Source organism: Ochlerotatus camptorhynchus, unplaced genomic scaffold, assembly GCF_037179485.1.
Source record: "Ochlerotatus camptorhynchus isolate MF236.1 unplaced genomic scaffold, CSIRO-AGI_Acam_v1.1 ptg000128l, whole genome shotgun sequence".
NCBI classification, from domain to species: Eukaryota; Metazoa; Arthropoda; class Insecta; order Diptera; family Culicidae; genus Ochlerotatus; species Ochlerotatus camptorhynchus.
The window spans coordinates 2,583,859-2,598,267 of record NW_027040618.1 but is presented as its reverse complement, the minus strand read 5'-3'; the positions used below and the strand labels follow the sequence as shown (position 1 = coordinate 2,598,267).

At 41.8% G+C, this 14,409-nt stretch overlaps 1 protein-coding gene across 2 annotated transcripts in view; it reads right to left on the bottom strand.

Annotated features, from left to right (window-relative positions):
- The window catches only part of LOC135700108 (MOXD1 homolog 2-like), a 618,927-nt gene that overhangs the window by 47,056 nt on the left and 557,462 nt on the right, over positions 1-14,409 (bottom strand). For both annotated transcript variants that reach the window (XM_065220501.1, XM_065220499.1), the window contains exon 4: positions 13,919-14,197. In XM_065220501.1, the coding sequence (XP_065076573.1) occupies positions 13,919-14,197 (279 nt within the window). The remainder of the gene's footprint in view (positions 1-13,918; positions 14,198-14,409) is intronic.

Below are 14,409 nucleotides of genomic sequence, written 5' to 3'. Positions count from 1 at the left end.
GTTTCTAAAGTGGCTATGAGAGATGCTTTGGCCATGTGGAACCATGATCCGGAATATCCGGTACCAGTTCTACGGAGACCATATGGTTTATGGACGTCGTTTTGCATGCTATTTATCATATTTCGTCGAGTAGATCTGATTTGAAATGCAGCTTGATATGGCTATGAAAGGTATCAAATTTGATCATGAAGAACCATGATCCGGAATTTCTGGAACCGGTAATACTGTGATCATATGGTTCCATGTTTGTTGTTTTAAGTGTCATTCGCCATATTTCGTCGAGTAGATGTTATTTAATATGCCGCTTGATATGGTTATGAGAGATTTGGGGGAGAGGTAGCTCATCGATTCTTCCGGTTCGCCTCCTAGCATCGTGCTATAAGGTACCAGGCGATAACCAGGGTAGTTGATCGATAGCTCGATGACGCCATTTCGTTGGCGTCTGCAATGGGAAATTCTCATAGCAGGCGTTGACGATGGGACGTTGTCGAGTTGTTGAATAGCAATTATCGTGATAACTCACCGATTACCTGTCGATCTGCCAAATTTGGAAAGACGTCTGCATTGAATTGTCTCATATAACAATATTTCGCCCACTATATCACAAGAAATTGCGAGTAGCTGAGTGGAATGGAGATAAGTTAAGCATTGGGTACAGGACCAAGTCTCCCCTGGTTGGTGCCAAAAGATGAGCGCAATAGAATCATAAAGTTTCCATAAGCCACGGAATGAGACTATTGCATGGCTGGGTAGTCAAAGTTAGTCATTTCAGGTGGATTAGAACAGGTTTAGGTTTAGGGTGGGCGTTGGCCAGATTTGGATTTTTCAGATGTAATCCTGGATAGGACCCTGTCATTGAACGTCGCGTGAAAGTGGAACTTAATGAAGGCCTAAGTACTTTTCCGTAGTTTTTAGTTTTCGGATTTGAAAGATCGTCGGTTACAGTGGCCTGCTTACTGAGAAGAAAAACGCGGTCCCAGGTCCTTACATATCAAAGAGATTTATGGTAAAATCGCTTGTGTATCGTGTATTTTGCGAAACTCGTTGTTGTCGTTGGTTCCGGGTTTGAATGGATACACAAATTTGAGCAACGGTATTATGTGATATGAGGGGCTCGGTGGCCTTAGAGCAACCCTTTTTGCTTACTGAGCAGAACATCATGAGTCTAATCTCAGGCCCATCCACATTCAAGATTCGTCAATCGTTTTATTTGTTAATATGACTACATGGTAATAACAGCAACTCGGTGATTAAAAAGGTGCTCTTCTGCCTAGTGGCAAACGTTTTTGCTTACTGAGCAGAAGACCGTAGGTTTAGTCCCAAGCTCCTTCGCGTTATATGATCGTTAGGACATCAATTCAGCTTATCGTTTACCAAAACGAACCCTGCTGCAAACCCAACCCTCTTATCCAACATCCCAGTGATTCCTCGTGGAAGTGCAGAGGATTTCTCGGCTTTCATCAAAGCGAGTTTCTCGTCAACACATTCCTTCCTTATTCCTTTTTTGACCTGCGTTCGGGCGCGGCCGGTGCTGGTATTGCCTAGTTTGAGATCACCAGTTTTCAAACATTGAGGATGATTGCTAGTCCCAAGCATCGTCTATTGGTTCTCTGTGTAATTACAGCTGATCTGGCAGTAACAGAGTAGCAACCGTGGGCGGTCAATCAAGCTCAAGCAAGCTCAAGCTTGATATTGTTATGAGAGATGTCAAATATCCAGAACCGGTTCTATGGTGGCCATATGGTTCTATGGTTGTCGTTTTGAGTGCCATTGGTCATATTTGATCGAGTAGATGTAATTTGATATGTCACTTGATAGGGTTATGATAGATAATAAATTTGACCATATGTAACCATAATTCGGAACATCCGGAATCGATTCCATGGGTTTTTATGATTGTTTTCTATTATTTTCTCGAGTTCGAAGAAAAATATCAATAAGTTGTCGCAATTATAAGTAAGAACTATGATAAAGATTTTTTAAAAACCTCTCGTGCCAACAGATCCTTTTTAATGTGTACAGAATTACTTTGAGAACAGCTGATTTAGCACGGATAACTTTCAACGTTGATTTAACGTGCTGTGATCCAAAATGACATGAAAATCAACCCTATTTGCTAAAGTAAATGAATACAACTCTTGCTCCTGCTCCAGGAAAGATAAAACAACACCAACGACAGAGCCCAAAGCCTACCTCAGTCCACGAGAAGGGGGGAAGCCGCGAATTTTTCGTTATTGTGAGAAATTGCCCGGTGGCAACGTGACCCTGCAAACAGAACTCAACTCCCTTCTCCGACACCCCCCCCCCCCTTCCCCACTTCTCAAACGAATCGAAACGAAAAACTCCACTTGCCTGCATATCTTCAGCCCGCGATGAGCGATTCCAGAGCGAGCAACCGCGACGGATTGAAACACCGGTGGCATTTATTTATTTTTCCTCCTGTTGGTAGTGCAAGCGAATGCCAGCCAACCAGCCAAGCAACAAAAAACGATTGAATGTTACATTAAATTAAATTGAATGCATTCGCCGGTTGGTTGGGAAAAAAAATCGAGTATGGCTCACTTTAAGCACTCAACTGACTGACTACATACAATGATGACGACCTGCGGCGTCGGGGATGCAAAGTGGGTCGCGAGATGCCTTTTTTTGCTGGTCCCCACGCCGTGTCTGATTCTTGCCCTCGATCGGATTGTGTTACGTCGGTTCGCGAAGGCAGAGCGGTGCAGATACAATGTTTGGTTTTTGTGGGATGGTAATAAACGGTTGCCGGGGTAATTAATGTTCCGAATGTGGACAACATCAGAAGATGATGCGGGTATTGAATTGCTCCCTTGTTTTTTGTACTGCTCGTGCATGCCAAGCTCTGTAATGAGGGGCTTGCAATATTTAATTGGAAATTGCGACCATTGCATCGATTGCCCTCGGTTGGAATGACAGGCTTTCGATGAAATAAAAAGTAATATCGAATCAAGTTGGAATGTGACTCACGCGTTGCCCAACGGTACCTACTCAATCAAAGATCCATATATCCCATGTTACACATCACCTCGTCTGGAGATAAATGAATGCAACCAGAGCTCAATAATCGGCCGGCACAATCACAGACAATCCGAATGACCCACATTCCCCCTTGGGTTAGCCACAGAAAACTGACCAAAGCATCGGATGGAAATCCGAACATCATACGTACTGAACTGGTGCAATCCAATTAGCACAATTACATGTAACTGAGGGTCCAATTTAGATGTCACGTAACCTCTTCGACTGTGCGGTTGAAATCTGTCAACTCCTAGTGAGTGTATCTTTCTTTCCCCTTGTCTGTAGGAACCCGCAGCAGCATGTTGAGGATCTCTAAGCGGATGGATGGCATCCAGATTCATTCCAAATATACGTGCGGTTTACTCAAACCCCACCAGCTCTTCCGTTATTATCCTCATCTCGTGTGAATGTATATATGTTGCTTGGTACCGGTAAGTCGTAGATACCAAGAAGATGTAAGGATTCCATCTGCTCGACACAAATTATTGGGCCAATGAAAATGTTTTGCTTCTGGTCCCTTTTCTCATTTGTCTCCTTCATGTCGACAGGATTGCTTCGGTCGAATTGCTATGGGCATGACCAAAATGGGGCGTTGGGGTGGCATGGCACATTTTGCGGAAATAGAGCTTACGGTCTATTGCGTGTTTCTCGCTCTCGTGTGACTCGTCGAAGTGAATGTAACATGAGATAGCGTTTGCACAAGTGTGAGTTGATCGGCAGCCTTGAGATGGTTGATTCCATCTTATCGGAAGGAGAGGAGATTTAATCGGTTTCATTACACAGCAAACCGGACAGGGATTTCCATGTAAACGGAAGAAGCACATCAAAGAGATCTGGAGCGAGACAGATAGGCAAACGAATGCGTGTGCAGTTCAAACGATAAGGAATAGGGAAAATAAGTTCATTTACCTACCAACGCCCCTGACCGAACGGATATGTAACACGATCGCTTATAGTTGTCTCACTCATACACAGCATGGCCCCCCAGGCCTACAGTTCAATTTAGCACAGAAGGAAATTGTCCATCCCACAGCAGGTATCGGGTGTGACCTTCCGAAGTCATCACCAGCAGCACCATAAACATCCCGAGGAGAGTAATGAAAACCTATTCTGTCTACGTTACTGAAGGACATTAATTCAGGTCAGTTTACTTCGTTGCTACTGCATTAACTCCCACCAGTCAACCAACCAACCAACCAAGCAACATTCAACCGGAGGACGAAACCGAAAAACTGCTTGCTAATATAAGCAAATCAATAAAACAAACAAATGGTTGCTGGCTGTGGCCAAAAGAGCTGGTTCTGGTTTGCAGGATATTATTCGTGTTGTTGTGCACCGCTGGGACTGGTGGAGGTTCCGCTATTGTAGTTGAATTCATCGGTCCGGTGGATTTGCGGGTGGGCGGTGGGTGGCTGGGTGCCGCAAAAAAGAGCAATCAAAACAACAAAGAAACTTGTTAGCCAACCGACCGATCCAAAGCCAGGGAACTGGGGGAAAAAAAGCACATTGTGTAAAACCGGTAGGAAAACAAACAGCAATCGCTTGCACAAGAAATGGTTCCCGGGGGTAGCAAAATTTGGAATTTCGACGAAATTTGCTCCGGTACTTCATGGTCCATGGTGGTGGGTTTCTAGTTGCTTGTACCTAGTTGGCATCAATCAGGAAATAAATAAAGAAACGCTTGGCTTTTGCGTTGCAGATGGTGTGCTTTTTTCTCGAATGTCCGTCCTGCTGTTCGGGGGAATTTTTTCCATTTGGGTCCGAAATTTAAACACCGCCGCAAATGGGGGGTCCTGCTGGTTTTCAAATCATCAGCATTGGCAGCTAAGGTAAGCGCACTTGTCTATCTCTCTTCCTGATGGTACGTTTTCGTGCAATAATAGCCGACAGTTTTGTCAGGCAGGAGCATAAAACTGTGGAGAATATATGGTTCGGAACGCGGAAGAAGTTGACCGACAAGCGAGGATAGCGCAGACCGGTGCAATCGGTGCGGATGAAGTGACGATTCAATTACTCATGGAATATTCGAAATTTGAATGGCAAACATTGTCAAACCGTACGCCAAGAATGTATCGTATTTTACATTTAAAACTGAACTCCTCCTCTTGGGCTCTTCTGTGCACTTTTTACTTATTTTTTTCGTTCATCAACCGATGTAAGAACCAAGGAATAAGTGCACTGAAGACACCGACATTATTTAGCTTAAAATCGCAGTTTTATAAAACTACGATAGAACTTATAATGTGCGCAATGCGCAATATTATCCTCATTTAGATATCTAGGGACATTGCAAAGTGGTTCAGAATGAGAAGGTAGCAGGAAAGATGCATTGAGTGCCTTAAATTGAAACATTATAAAAAATGTGTCTTACACAAATATCGATCCTAAAACTTAGACTCTCATTTTGGTGCCCATTAATACTAGGGTGGATTTTATAATCTTTGAAATAACAACAATTTTTTTCAGTAATAAAGATGTACATTCAGCAAAGTTGTAGTTCATCTAATTTCAAGCAACTAGTTCTATCACACTTTTTTTGTGTCCCTTCAATTGTCCGATTTAGAGCAATTTTCCTCATTTGGCTTTGAGCAGCATTTCTCAATATATGGGTCGCGACCCATAAGTGGGTCGTGAGATGCTTTGTGATTGGTTGTGGGAATTCAGACAACTTAACACTCCGATTACGATGCCTCCGAAAAACGTGTAACGGCAAGTTTGCAATGGCACAACTTAGCCATTTATTAATGAATTTCAAAAATTGTGGTACCTTTAGAATTCCTAGGGTTTCTAGATTATTTTGATTACAAAAAAAACTTGAAAATAGAGTCGTCTACTTTTTTAAAAAGCAAAAAGAGTTGTTACACTTTTTTTTAAGGTGTGTTTGTAGGGTTTTGCAAGTGTCGCAAGATCTGTAATTTAGATTAATGGGCACAAATGTTCACAATTAGCCAGAATACACTGAAGTCTTTTTTTAAAACGGTTTTTTTTTACGCGGTTTTTTTACACGGTTTTTTTTTACACGGTTTTTTTTTTCACGGTTTTCCACGATTTACACGGTACGTTTTTAACGATTTCTCGACAACGATACAACCTATCGACTTGCTTCCAACCACATTATCCGTTTCAAGCTATAGGTAATCGAATGGCATACTTTAAAAAAAAATCACAATTTTTGGTGTAAAGACAGAAATTTTTAAAATATGTCTATATGGACCATATCATGATTTAATTACAAATGGCATCAAAATCCGATTTTGTAAAAACATTTAAGCATGCGAAAAATCAAAATCTCGTAGGTTTTTTTTTACACGGTTTTTTTTTACACGGTACGTATCCCCCGTGTAAAAAAAGTCATGGTTCCTATATATGGATCCTGGAGTCAACGGAACGGTCCTCGAAAAATCCGGAATATCCGTAAAAATGGTCAATCCATGATCCTGATCCTAGAATTCCGTTTTTTTAAACATTAGGATCCGTGATATAAGAATGAATTTCTGGTCGTCACATAAACATGAAACTGGATGTCCATAGGACCGTCCAGCGAAAGATCCGGAACATCCATGAAAGTGGTAAATCCACTGGAACTGATCCTAGAGCTCCACGTTTTTTTTATAAACATTAGGAACTGTGATGATAGAAAGAATTTGGGCTTGTGACATAAACATGAATCTGTAAAAGTGGTAAATTTACGATCCTGATCCTAGAGCTCCGTGGTTTTCTTGAAAACATTAAGAACTGTGATGATAGAAATAATGTAGGCTTGTGACATAAACATGAACCTGGATGCCCAGTCAACCAGAAGTCGTATAACAATGTACAAACAATATCGTAAATAACTAAAGTTTAAGTCAACATCGCATGTAAGTATGACATACATCGCATTATGTTTAAGTTAAATCGTATAGAATGCAAATTTCCGACTTATATGCGATGAATCATTTTTCCATCGTACTGTATTACAAATTAAATCGGATTACATCGTAAGGCTTTTCAAATTGAATTTGTTATTACAGATTTAATCGTATATAATGTCAAATCAACTCGTTTAAAAAAAAATTAAAATTTGCACGTATATGGCCTCCACTTTTGTAGGTATAGGCCCTTTTTTTGCATTCTATACGATTTGTTTGTTAGTATATATGTTTGTTTATTACAGAAACAACTTTGAATATACGTGTATTCTGGTTGTCTGGGTGTCCATGGGACCGTCCTCGGAAAGATCCGAAACATTCGTGAAAGTGGAAAATCAACTAAAATGATCCTAGAGCTCCGTGGTTTGCTTGAAAACGTTAGGAACTGTGATATTAGAATGATTTTGAGATCGTGACATAAACATGGACCCAGATGGCCATCGGAACGTCCTCCGGAAGATCCGAAAAATCCGTAAAAGTGCTCAATGTATGGAACTGATCCTAGAGCTGCACGGTTTTTTTCGAAAACACTTGGAACTGTCATATATAAATTAATGTGCAGTCGTGACATAAACATGTACCCAAAAGGCCATGGGACCGTCCTCCACAAGATATAGAACATCTTTAAAAATGGTCAATCCTCGAAACTGATCCTAGAGTTCCACGGTTTCTTCGAAAGCATGTGGAACTGCGATATAAGAAATATTTTGAGGTCATGACATAAACATGGACCCAAATGGCCATGGGGCCATCCTCTGGTAAGTCCAGAACATCCGTAAAAGAGGTTAATCAATAAAACTGATCCTAGAGCTCTGCAGTTTTTTTTTTCCAAAAACATTAGGAACTGTGATATAAGAATGAATGTGTGATCGTGTCTTAAACATGATAGATAGCCATGGGACCGTCGTGCGGAAGATCAACAACATCCGTAAAATGGTCACTCCGTAAAATTGAGAGGTGGAAGCATTACTATGACGAGCACCTCAACGGTGTTGCAGCAGAAAACGAAGGTGGCACGGCAACAGACCTTGGAGCACGTGCAGAAGACGACAGGCTACTGGCCCCTGACCTTCCAGAAGTTGAGGAGGAGATCGGTCGACTGAAGAACAACAAACAAGTGAGCTATTAAAATACGGTGGTGAAGCACTGGCTAGAGCGCTGCACTGGGTAATTTCCAAGATTTGGGAGGAGGGGATATTACCGGAGGAGTGAAGCAAGGTGTTGTATGCCCAATATGCAAAAAGGGCGACAAGTTGGATTGCTGCAACTACCGCGCGATCACACTGCTGAGCGCCGCTTACAAGGTACTCTCCCAAATTATACGCCGCCGCCTGTCACCATTTGCAAGAGATTTCTTGGGCAATACCAGCAGGGATTCATAGGTTGATATTCGCGATTCGGCAGGTTCTGCAGAAATGCCATAAATACATCTTGCTTACACATCATTTGTTCATCGATTTCAAATCCGCATACGACACAATCGATCGTGATCAGCTATGGCAGATTATGCACGAGTACGGATTTCCAGATAAACTGACGCGATTGGTCAAGGCAACGATGGATCGAGTGATGTGCGTTGTTCGAGTATCGGGGACACTCTCGAATCCCTTTGAATCTCTAAGGGGGTTACGGCAAGGTAATGGACTTTCGTGTCTGCTATTCAACATTGCGTTAGAATGTGTGATCAGAAAAGCAGGGATAAACACGAGTGGCACGATTTTCAGGAAGTCCATCCAGCTTCTTGGCTTCGCTGATGACATCGACATCATGGCACGGAACTTTGAGACGAAGGCGGAAACGTACATCAGACTGAAGGCTGAAGCTAGGCGGATTGGACTTGCCATCAACGCATTAAACACAAAATACATGAAAGGAAGAGGTTCTAGGGAAGACAATATTAGCCTCCCACCCCGAGTTCAGATTGACGGTGATAAAATCGTGGTGGTCGATGAGTTCGTGTATTTGGGCTCACTGGTGACCGTCGAAAATGATACCAGCAGAGAATTTCAAAGACGCATTATGGCAGGGAATCGTGCATACTTTGGACTCCGGAGGACGCTCCGGTCGAATAAAATTCGCCACGAAGTTGACTATCTAAAAAACGCTGATTAGACCGGTGGTCTTCTACAGCCACGAGACCGTGACTATGCTCGTGGAGGACAAACGCACCCTTGGATGACGGAACGTGGAGGAAGCGAATGAACCAAGAATTGCACCAGCTGTTGGGAGAACTATCCATCGTTCACATTGCGAAAATTGGGCGACTACGGTAAGCTGGGCATGTCGTGAGAATGTCGCACGACGACGCAGTGAAAATGGTTCTCGAAAGCGCCCCAACAGGAACAAGAAGAAGAGGCGCGCAGCGGGCAAGGTGCATCGACCAAGTAGTAGGTGACCTGCGGACCCTTCACAGACTACGAGGCTGGCAAAGTTTGGCCATGGATCGAGTAGAGTGGATACGACTTCTTTGGACAGCAGAGGACAACATCAGCGTTGCCAGTATTCCAGATGTATCTGGATTTTCCAGATTTTTAGTCGTCTTGTCAGATACATAGATAGATCACGCATGTTTCCAGATTTTTAAGATATGTTCCAGATTTTCCCTGATTTTTTTACATGTTGCTTTAAAAATATCACTGCAATTGATTTACCCTCTAATAAAAAAAATGCTTTAATTATTAAAGGCCATCAACGTTGGACATTGTTGAAATTTTAAGGTATTTCTGAAACTAGTTCACAGTGAATAGTGAAGCCAACTCCTTGTGAAATCAAAGAAGAACTTCAAGCTAATTCTGAGTAGAGTTCCTGAGTGGGCTTGGTGGTCATGCGCGTCACCCGTCGTTCAAGCGTATTGTGAGTGCCAGATCCATAGGCCAACATTAGAGCCATTTCTCCTACAATCCGGGAGAGAAATCACAGACTTTTTTTATGATTGAACTTAAGGTGTATGCGTATCGTGAGAATAATTTCAATGGAATTCTATCCTATGTTTCTATGGATATTAATTTTAATAAAATTTTATGATATTTCAACGGAATTATGCGCAATTTCTGGGATACTTTCAAGGCCATTTTGGTAAAGTAATTGAGTACTAAGGAAATGCTGAAGAGGATTTCAAAATAATTCTGACCTTACCTAAAAAGCAGTTCAAAGGAAATTATCGGATGAGTCTGAGAAGAGTCCAACGGTCATTTTGAAGAGTGCACCACGGAAATTATTACCAATGTGAAGGAATTGAGGAATTGGAGAGTAATTTATAGGAGATTTCAAGAGGTAATGCTATGAACTCTTTGAATGTTACTGGCAGTGATGGAAAAGTTCGCGAAAACTCACTATGACTCGCGAACTTTTCCCATGGTGAACTTCGTGAAATATCGCAAACATTTCCAACACTGGTTACTGGAAAAGTTGGGATATTATCAAGATTATTTTAGGGGAATCCAGAAAATGGAACTCGAAAAAGGGTGATGATGTCATGTGAAGATTTCCAAGAAAATTCAGACTACCAAAAATTTTCATGATCTGGGACCCAGGAAAACTAGAAATTCCGGAATTTATAATCATTTCAAGATCCTGGGACTTCAAAAATGATCAGATTTTCATTTAAGTAATAAAATAAAAAAATTATTTGGAATGGTTTATGCGAATAGTGGAGTTATCCGTAGTTTAGGTAAACTTTGTGTGAGTTCTCGATGTAAGGCTTTGATTCCCACTTCAGCCAGGTGCATTTTGCTTCAAAATAAAATTGCCTACTGGTCTAATGCGAGTTGTGTGATGTATGATGTCCGGAATTAAATTGTAAATCTGATCAACCTTAGGGGGATATTAGAATTATTTAGATCTAATGAAATCTTTATATTCTGGTACTGCATCAAATAGTAAGAACTACATCGATTTTAGTTAAAAAAAACATACATGCCATCAAAATTCTTTGCTTCTCATTCTTTTAAAAAAATTTATAATTTAAAAAAAAATCTGATAATATTTTCTGCAGTATTTTACCCACATTTAATTCAGTTTTTGAACTGCTGCGTATATCCACTTTTTGGGCACACTGTGTCAATACTTTTCAACTTTTGTATGACTTAGCAATACTTACAAGTTATTTGCTTTATATGCTTTATATAATTTATTTGAACATGTAATTCATAATCATTATAGTACTTCAAATACATTCCAGATGATCATACTGACCGATTTTTACGGGAGATTGGCACATCACTTTGATTTCAATAGCATTATGTTAAAAACAGGATTTTTCGGAGCATTCCAGACTTTTCCAGATTTTATATTTTAACCGGTTCAGATTTTTCTGAAAATGACCTGGCAGCGCTGATTGTCATCGTCTTCAAGCTCTGCTAGATTTGTTTGTGGATTGGTGCCGTCACAATAAACTCATAATCAGCGTTCCAAAGTGTGCAGTGACGACGTTTCACCGCTCAAAGAGTTCAATCCTTTACGACTACTGCATTGACAATGTAACGCTTCGCAGAGTAGAACGTATGACTGATCTTGTTGTTCTTTTGGACTCAAAGTTGACCTTCAATCTTCACTATTCCTCGATCTTCTCTAAGGCGAATCGTCAACTGGGATTTAATTCGAAGATTGAACGAGATTTCAAAGACCCTTACTGCTTGAAGGCACTATATTGCTCTTTAGTTCGGCCCATACTTGAGAATGCATGTGAAGTCTGGTCTTCATATGAGCTAGTGTAGAATCTAAGAATAGAACGCGTTTAGAAAAAAAAAAAATTTGAATTTGGCTTTGCGCAGCCTGCCGTGGCGCGATCCAATGAATTTACCATCTTATGCAGACCGATGCGTGCTATTGGACCTGGACACATTGGAACACAGAAGAAAAATGCAGCAAGCCTTATTTGTAGCGAAACTTTTAAATGGCGATGTGGACTGCCCTCAACTGCTTTCACAAGTAAACTTCCGTGTTCCACAAAGGATGTTGCGGCAAGCATACTTACTACAACCAAGATTCCATCGGACTGCATATGGATACCATGAGCCAATGTTTGCGATGATTCGGGCATTCTCCGCTGTGGAAGACGCATTTGAATTCGGATAAACATCGAACCAATTTCAAAACCGATTGAGAAGATTGTGATTATTTTTGTAATCTGTTTATCTATTGCTTTTTTGTGTATTATCTAAGTTTTATTCATTAAGACAACTACTATCAGATGAATAGATTAAAACGAGGGAAATAGCTTTATAGATCAATGTAATGACAACCTGCAAACAGTAATGAATATACCCAACATGGAATAAAAATATAAATTTCATGAAATTTGAAAAACATAGTATGAGAACATATTAGACATCTACACTAGATACAGCATGTACCAGTCTGCCCAGTCTCCAGCCCCCACATTCGAGAGCAATCAGCCACAAAAATAGCAACCTTAACAATTCAACAGAACAGAACAGAAGCTCTCAGTATGATTGCAACTCAAACTGACACGATTGTCCTCGAAATTCGTTTCTCCAATCCAGCCCACTTCTAAGTCTTCTCCAGATTGCCAAGCTATGACGAAACTAGCAAAAATATCCCCTCGAACTCTTCCCACCCACACATGAATTACCATGTCCGGAGCTTTTCACAGGTGCCCACATGTCCTCGTCGTCACTGTCGTCATCGTGAACGACGTCATCGCCCGGTTTTTGGTGACGAGCTAGAGCAGCCGGTTGGAAACGACAAGCACAAGGCAATCAGAACGGAACGGTGAACGGGGTTTGCCATTTTTGGTGTTGTCGCAAATCGTCGTTGACCATGAGAGATTGTCAAACGAACCGTCTTTGGATTCGTTCGAAATGCTGGGGACGTGGGAGATTGCACCTGAACGAGTCTTTGGACTTTGGCAGAACCCAGTCAAGGTTTGATTTTCCCTTTTTCCATGGGATGATGATGATGATGATGATGATGGCGATGATGAAGATGTCCAGGAATTATGTATGAAGAAGCAGACGATACGGTTCAGTTGGGAATGGCACAGTTTTCCCTTGGAGATCATTGAGCTAGAGGACTAGTTGCTTTTCACAAAGCCATAGGACGGAAGAGAGACTGACGATGATGATGGGTGTTGTTTTAAGATAATGGCGTTTAGTATTGTTTGGTCTGTACGGTGTAGGTTTTTTTTTTGCCCAGGAAATGGGACTGGAGAATGGGCTGACCTTTTAGCAAAGTGATAGAGTTTTCGATGGAGAGTTGCTAGCTTCTCGAGGACCGGTAAATTGAATCGTTTAGCATTATTTGTATGTAGAATTTGTGGTAAGTGTTAATGGAAGGCTTTGTAAGAGTAGAAGTCCATAATTTTCGGACTGCTTCCTTGAATATCGATCGCATGGTAATCCCCGCGGGCAGCAATGTCACTCATCAATCGTGGCTCGCACTTTATTTAATTACCTTCATTTCCCTCAAGTGACTCCGATAATCCGGTAACTGTCATCCCAAATCACTTCCAGAAATCCCCCCGTTCTCACTCTCCAGTCGTTGCTCGGCTGATTGTGGACCCCCTCAGGCAAATCCCAACCAAGCAAATACAAACGAGAAAAATCCAATTGTCTACGTGTCACCAGGAAAACGTCGACGTTCTTGTCGCTTCGGTAAAAGTCTGTACGTGTACGAGTGCACGCATGTTTGGCTCCTGTGCCTTCAGGCAAACTTCGACAAATTTCGAAAGTCGTAATTCACGCGAGAAAAAAACAAAGGAAAGCCATAATTTTCCCTCCCAAAAGACTTGCAATCACAATCAGAATCGCACCGGGAAAATCACGTCGCTCCGGGCTAAGTAGAGCGAAAGAACGAGAGAAAAACTGAAGACAAACGCTTTCACACACGACCAAGCGTGAAAATTCGTTATCGCACAAATGATGCTCCCTTCTCTCCCGCCCCCCGATCAAAATATCAGAAGGAAATCGAAAACAGAGACAGACCCTTTTCCGAGAAAACGAACTTACCCTAATCAGATGATGTTTGCGATTGATATCGCTCAGCTTGAACATTTTGCACCAGTGCAGGGAGTCGGTGTACTGGGGCAGCTCCACGTCCTGATTGCGTAGCTCCATGATCTTCATCCGCGCGTCGAGCTTGATTGGCGACTGGTTCACCCGTTGCGTCAGGAAGAGCGACCGAACCTGCTTGAAGGCTTCCGCCGGATCTGGCAAGCTACCGGGCGTGTACTTGGACCCGTGTGGTTCCTCGTCGTGGTACATGAAGATCACGCGCATGGTATCGTTCTGAAAAGCGAATGAAAAGGGAAGAAGTTTCATTTAGACGGTGGTTTCGTGTGAGGATGGCTCAATTAGTCTGGTAGCTAAGAAGTGTAAAATGAGACGGAAGTACAATATGGGCATAAGACCAAGCTAAAACAATGATGAATAAAATGAAATCTAAATAGGTTGTCGAAAGGACATATGGGCAGTGCTGTGGTTTTGGATGGTCGCGGGTA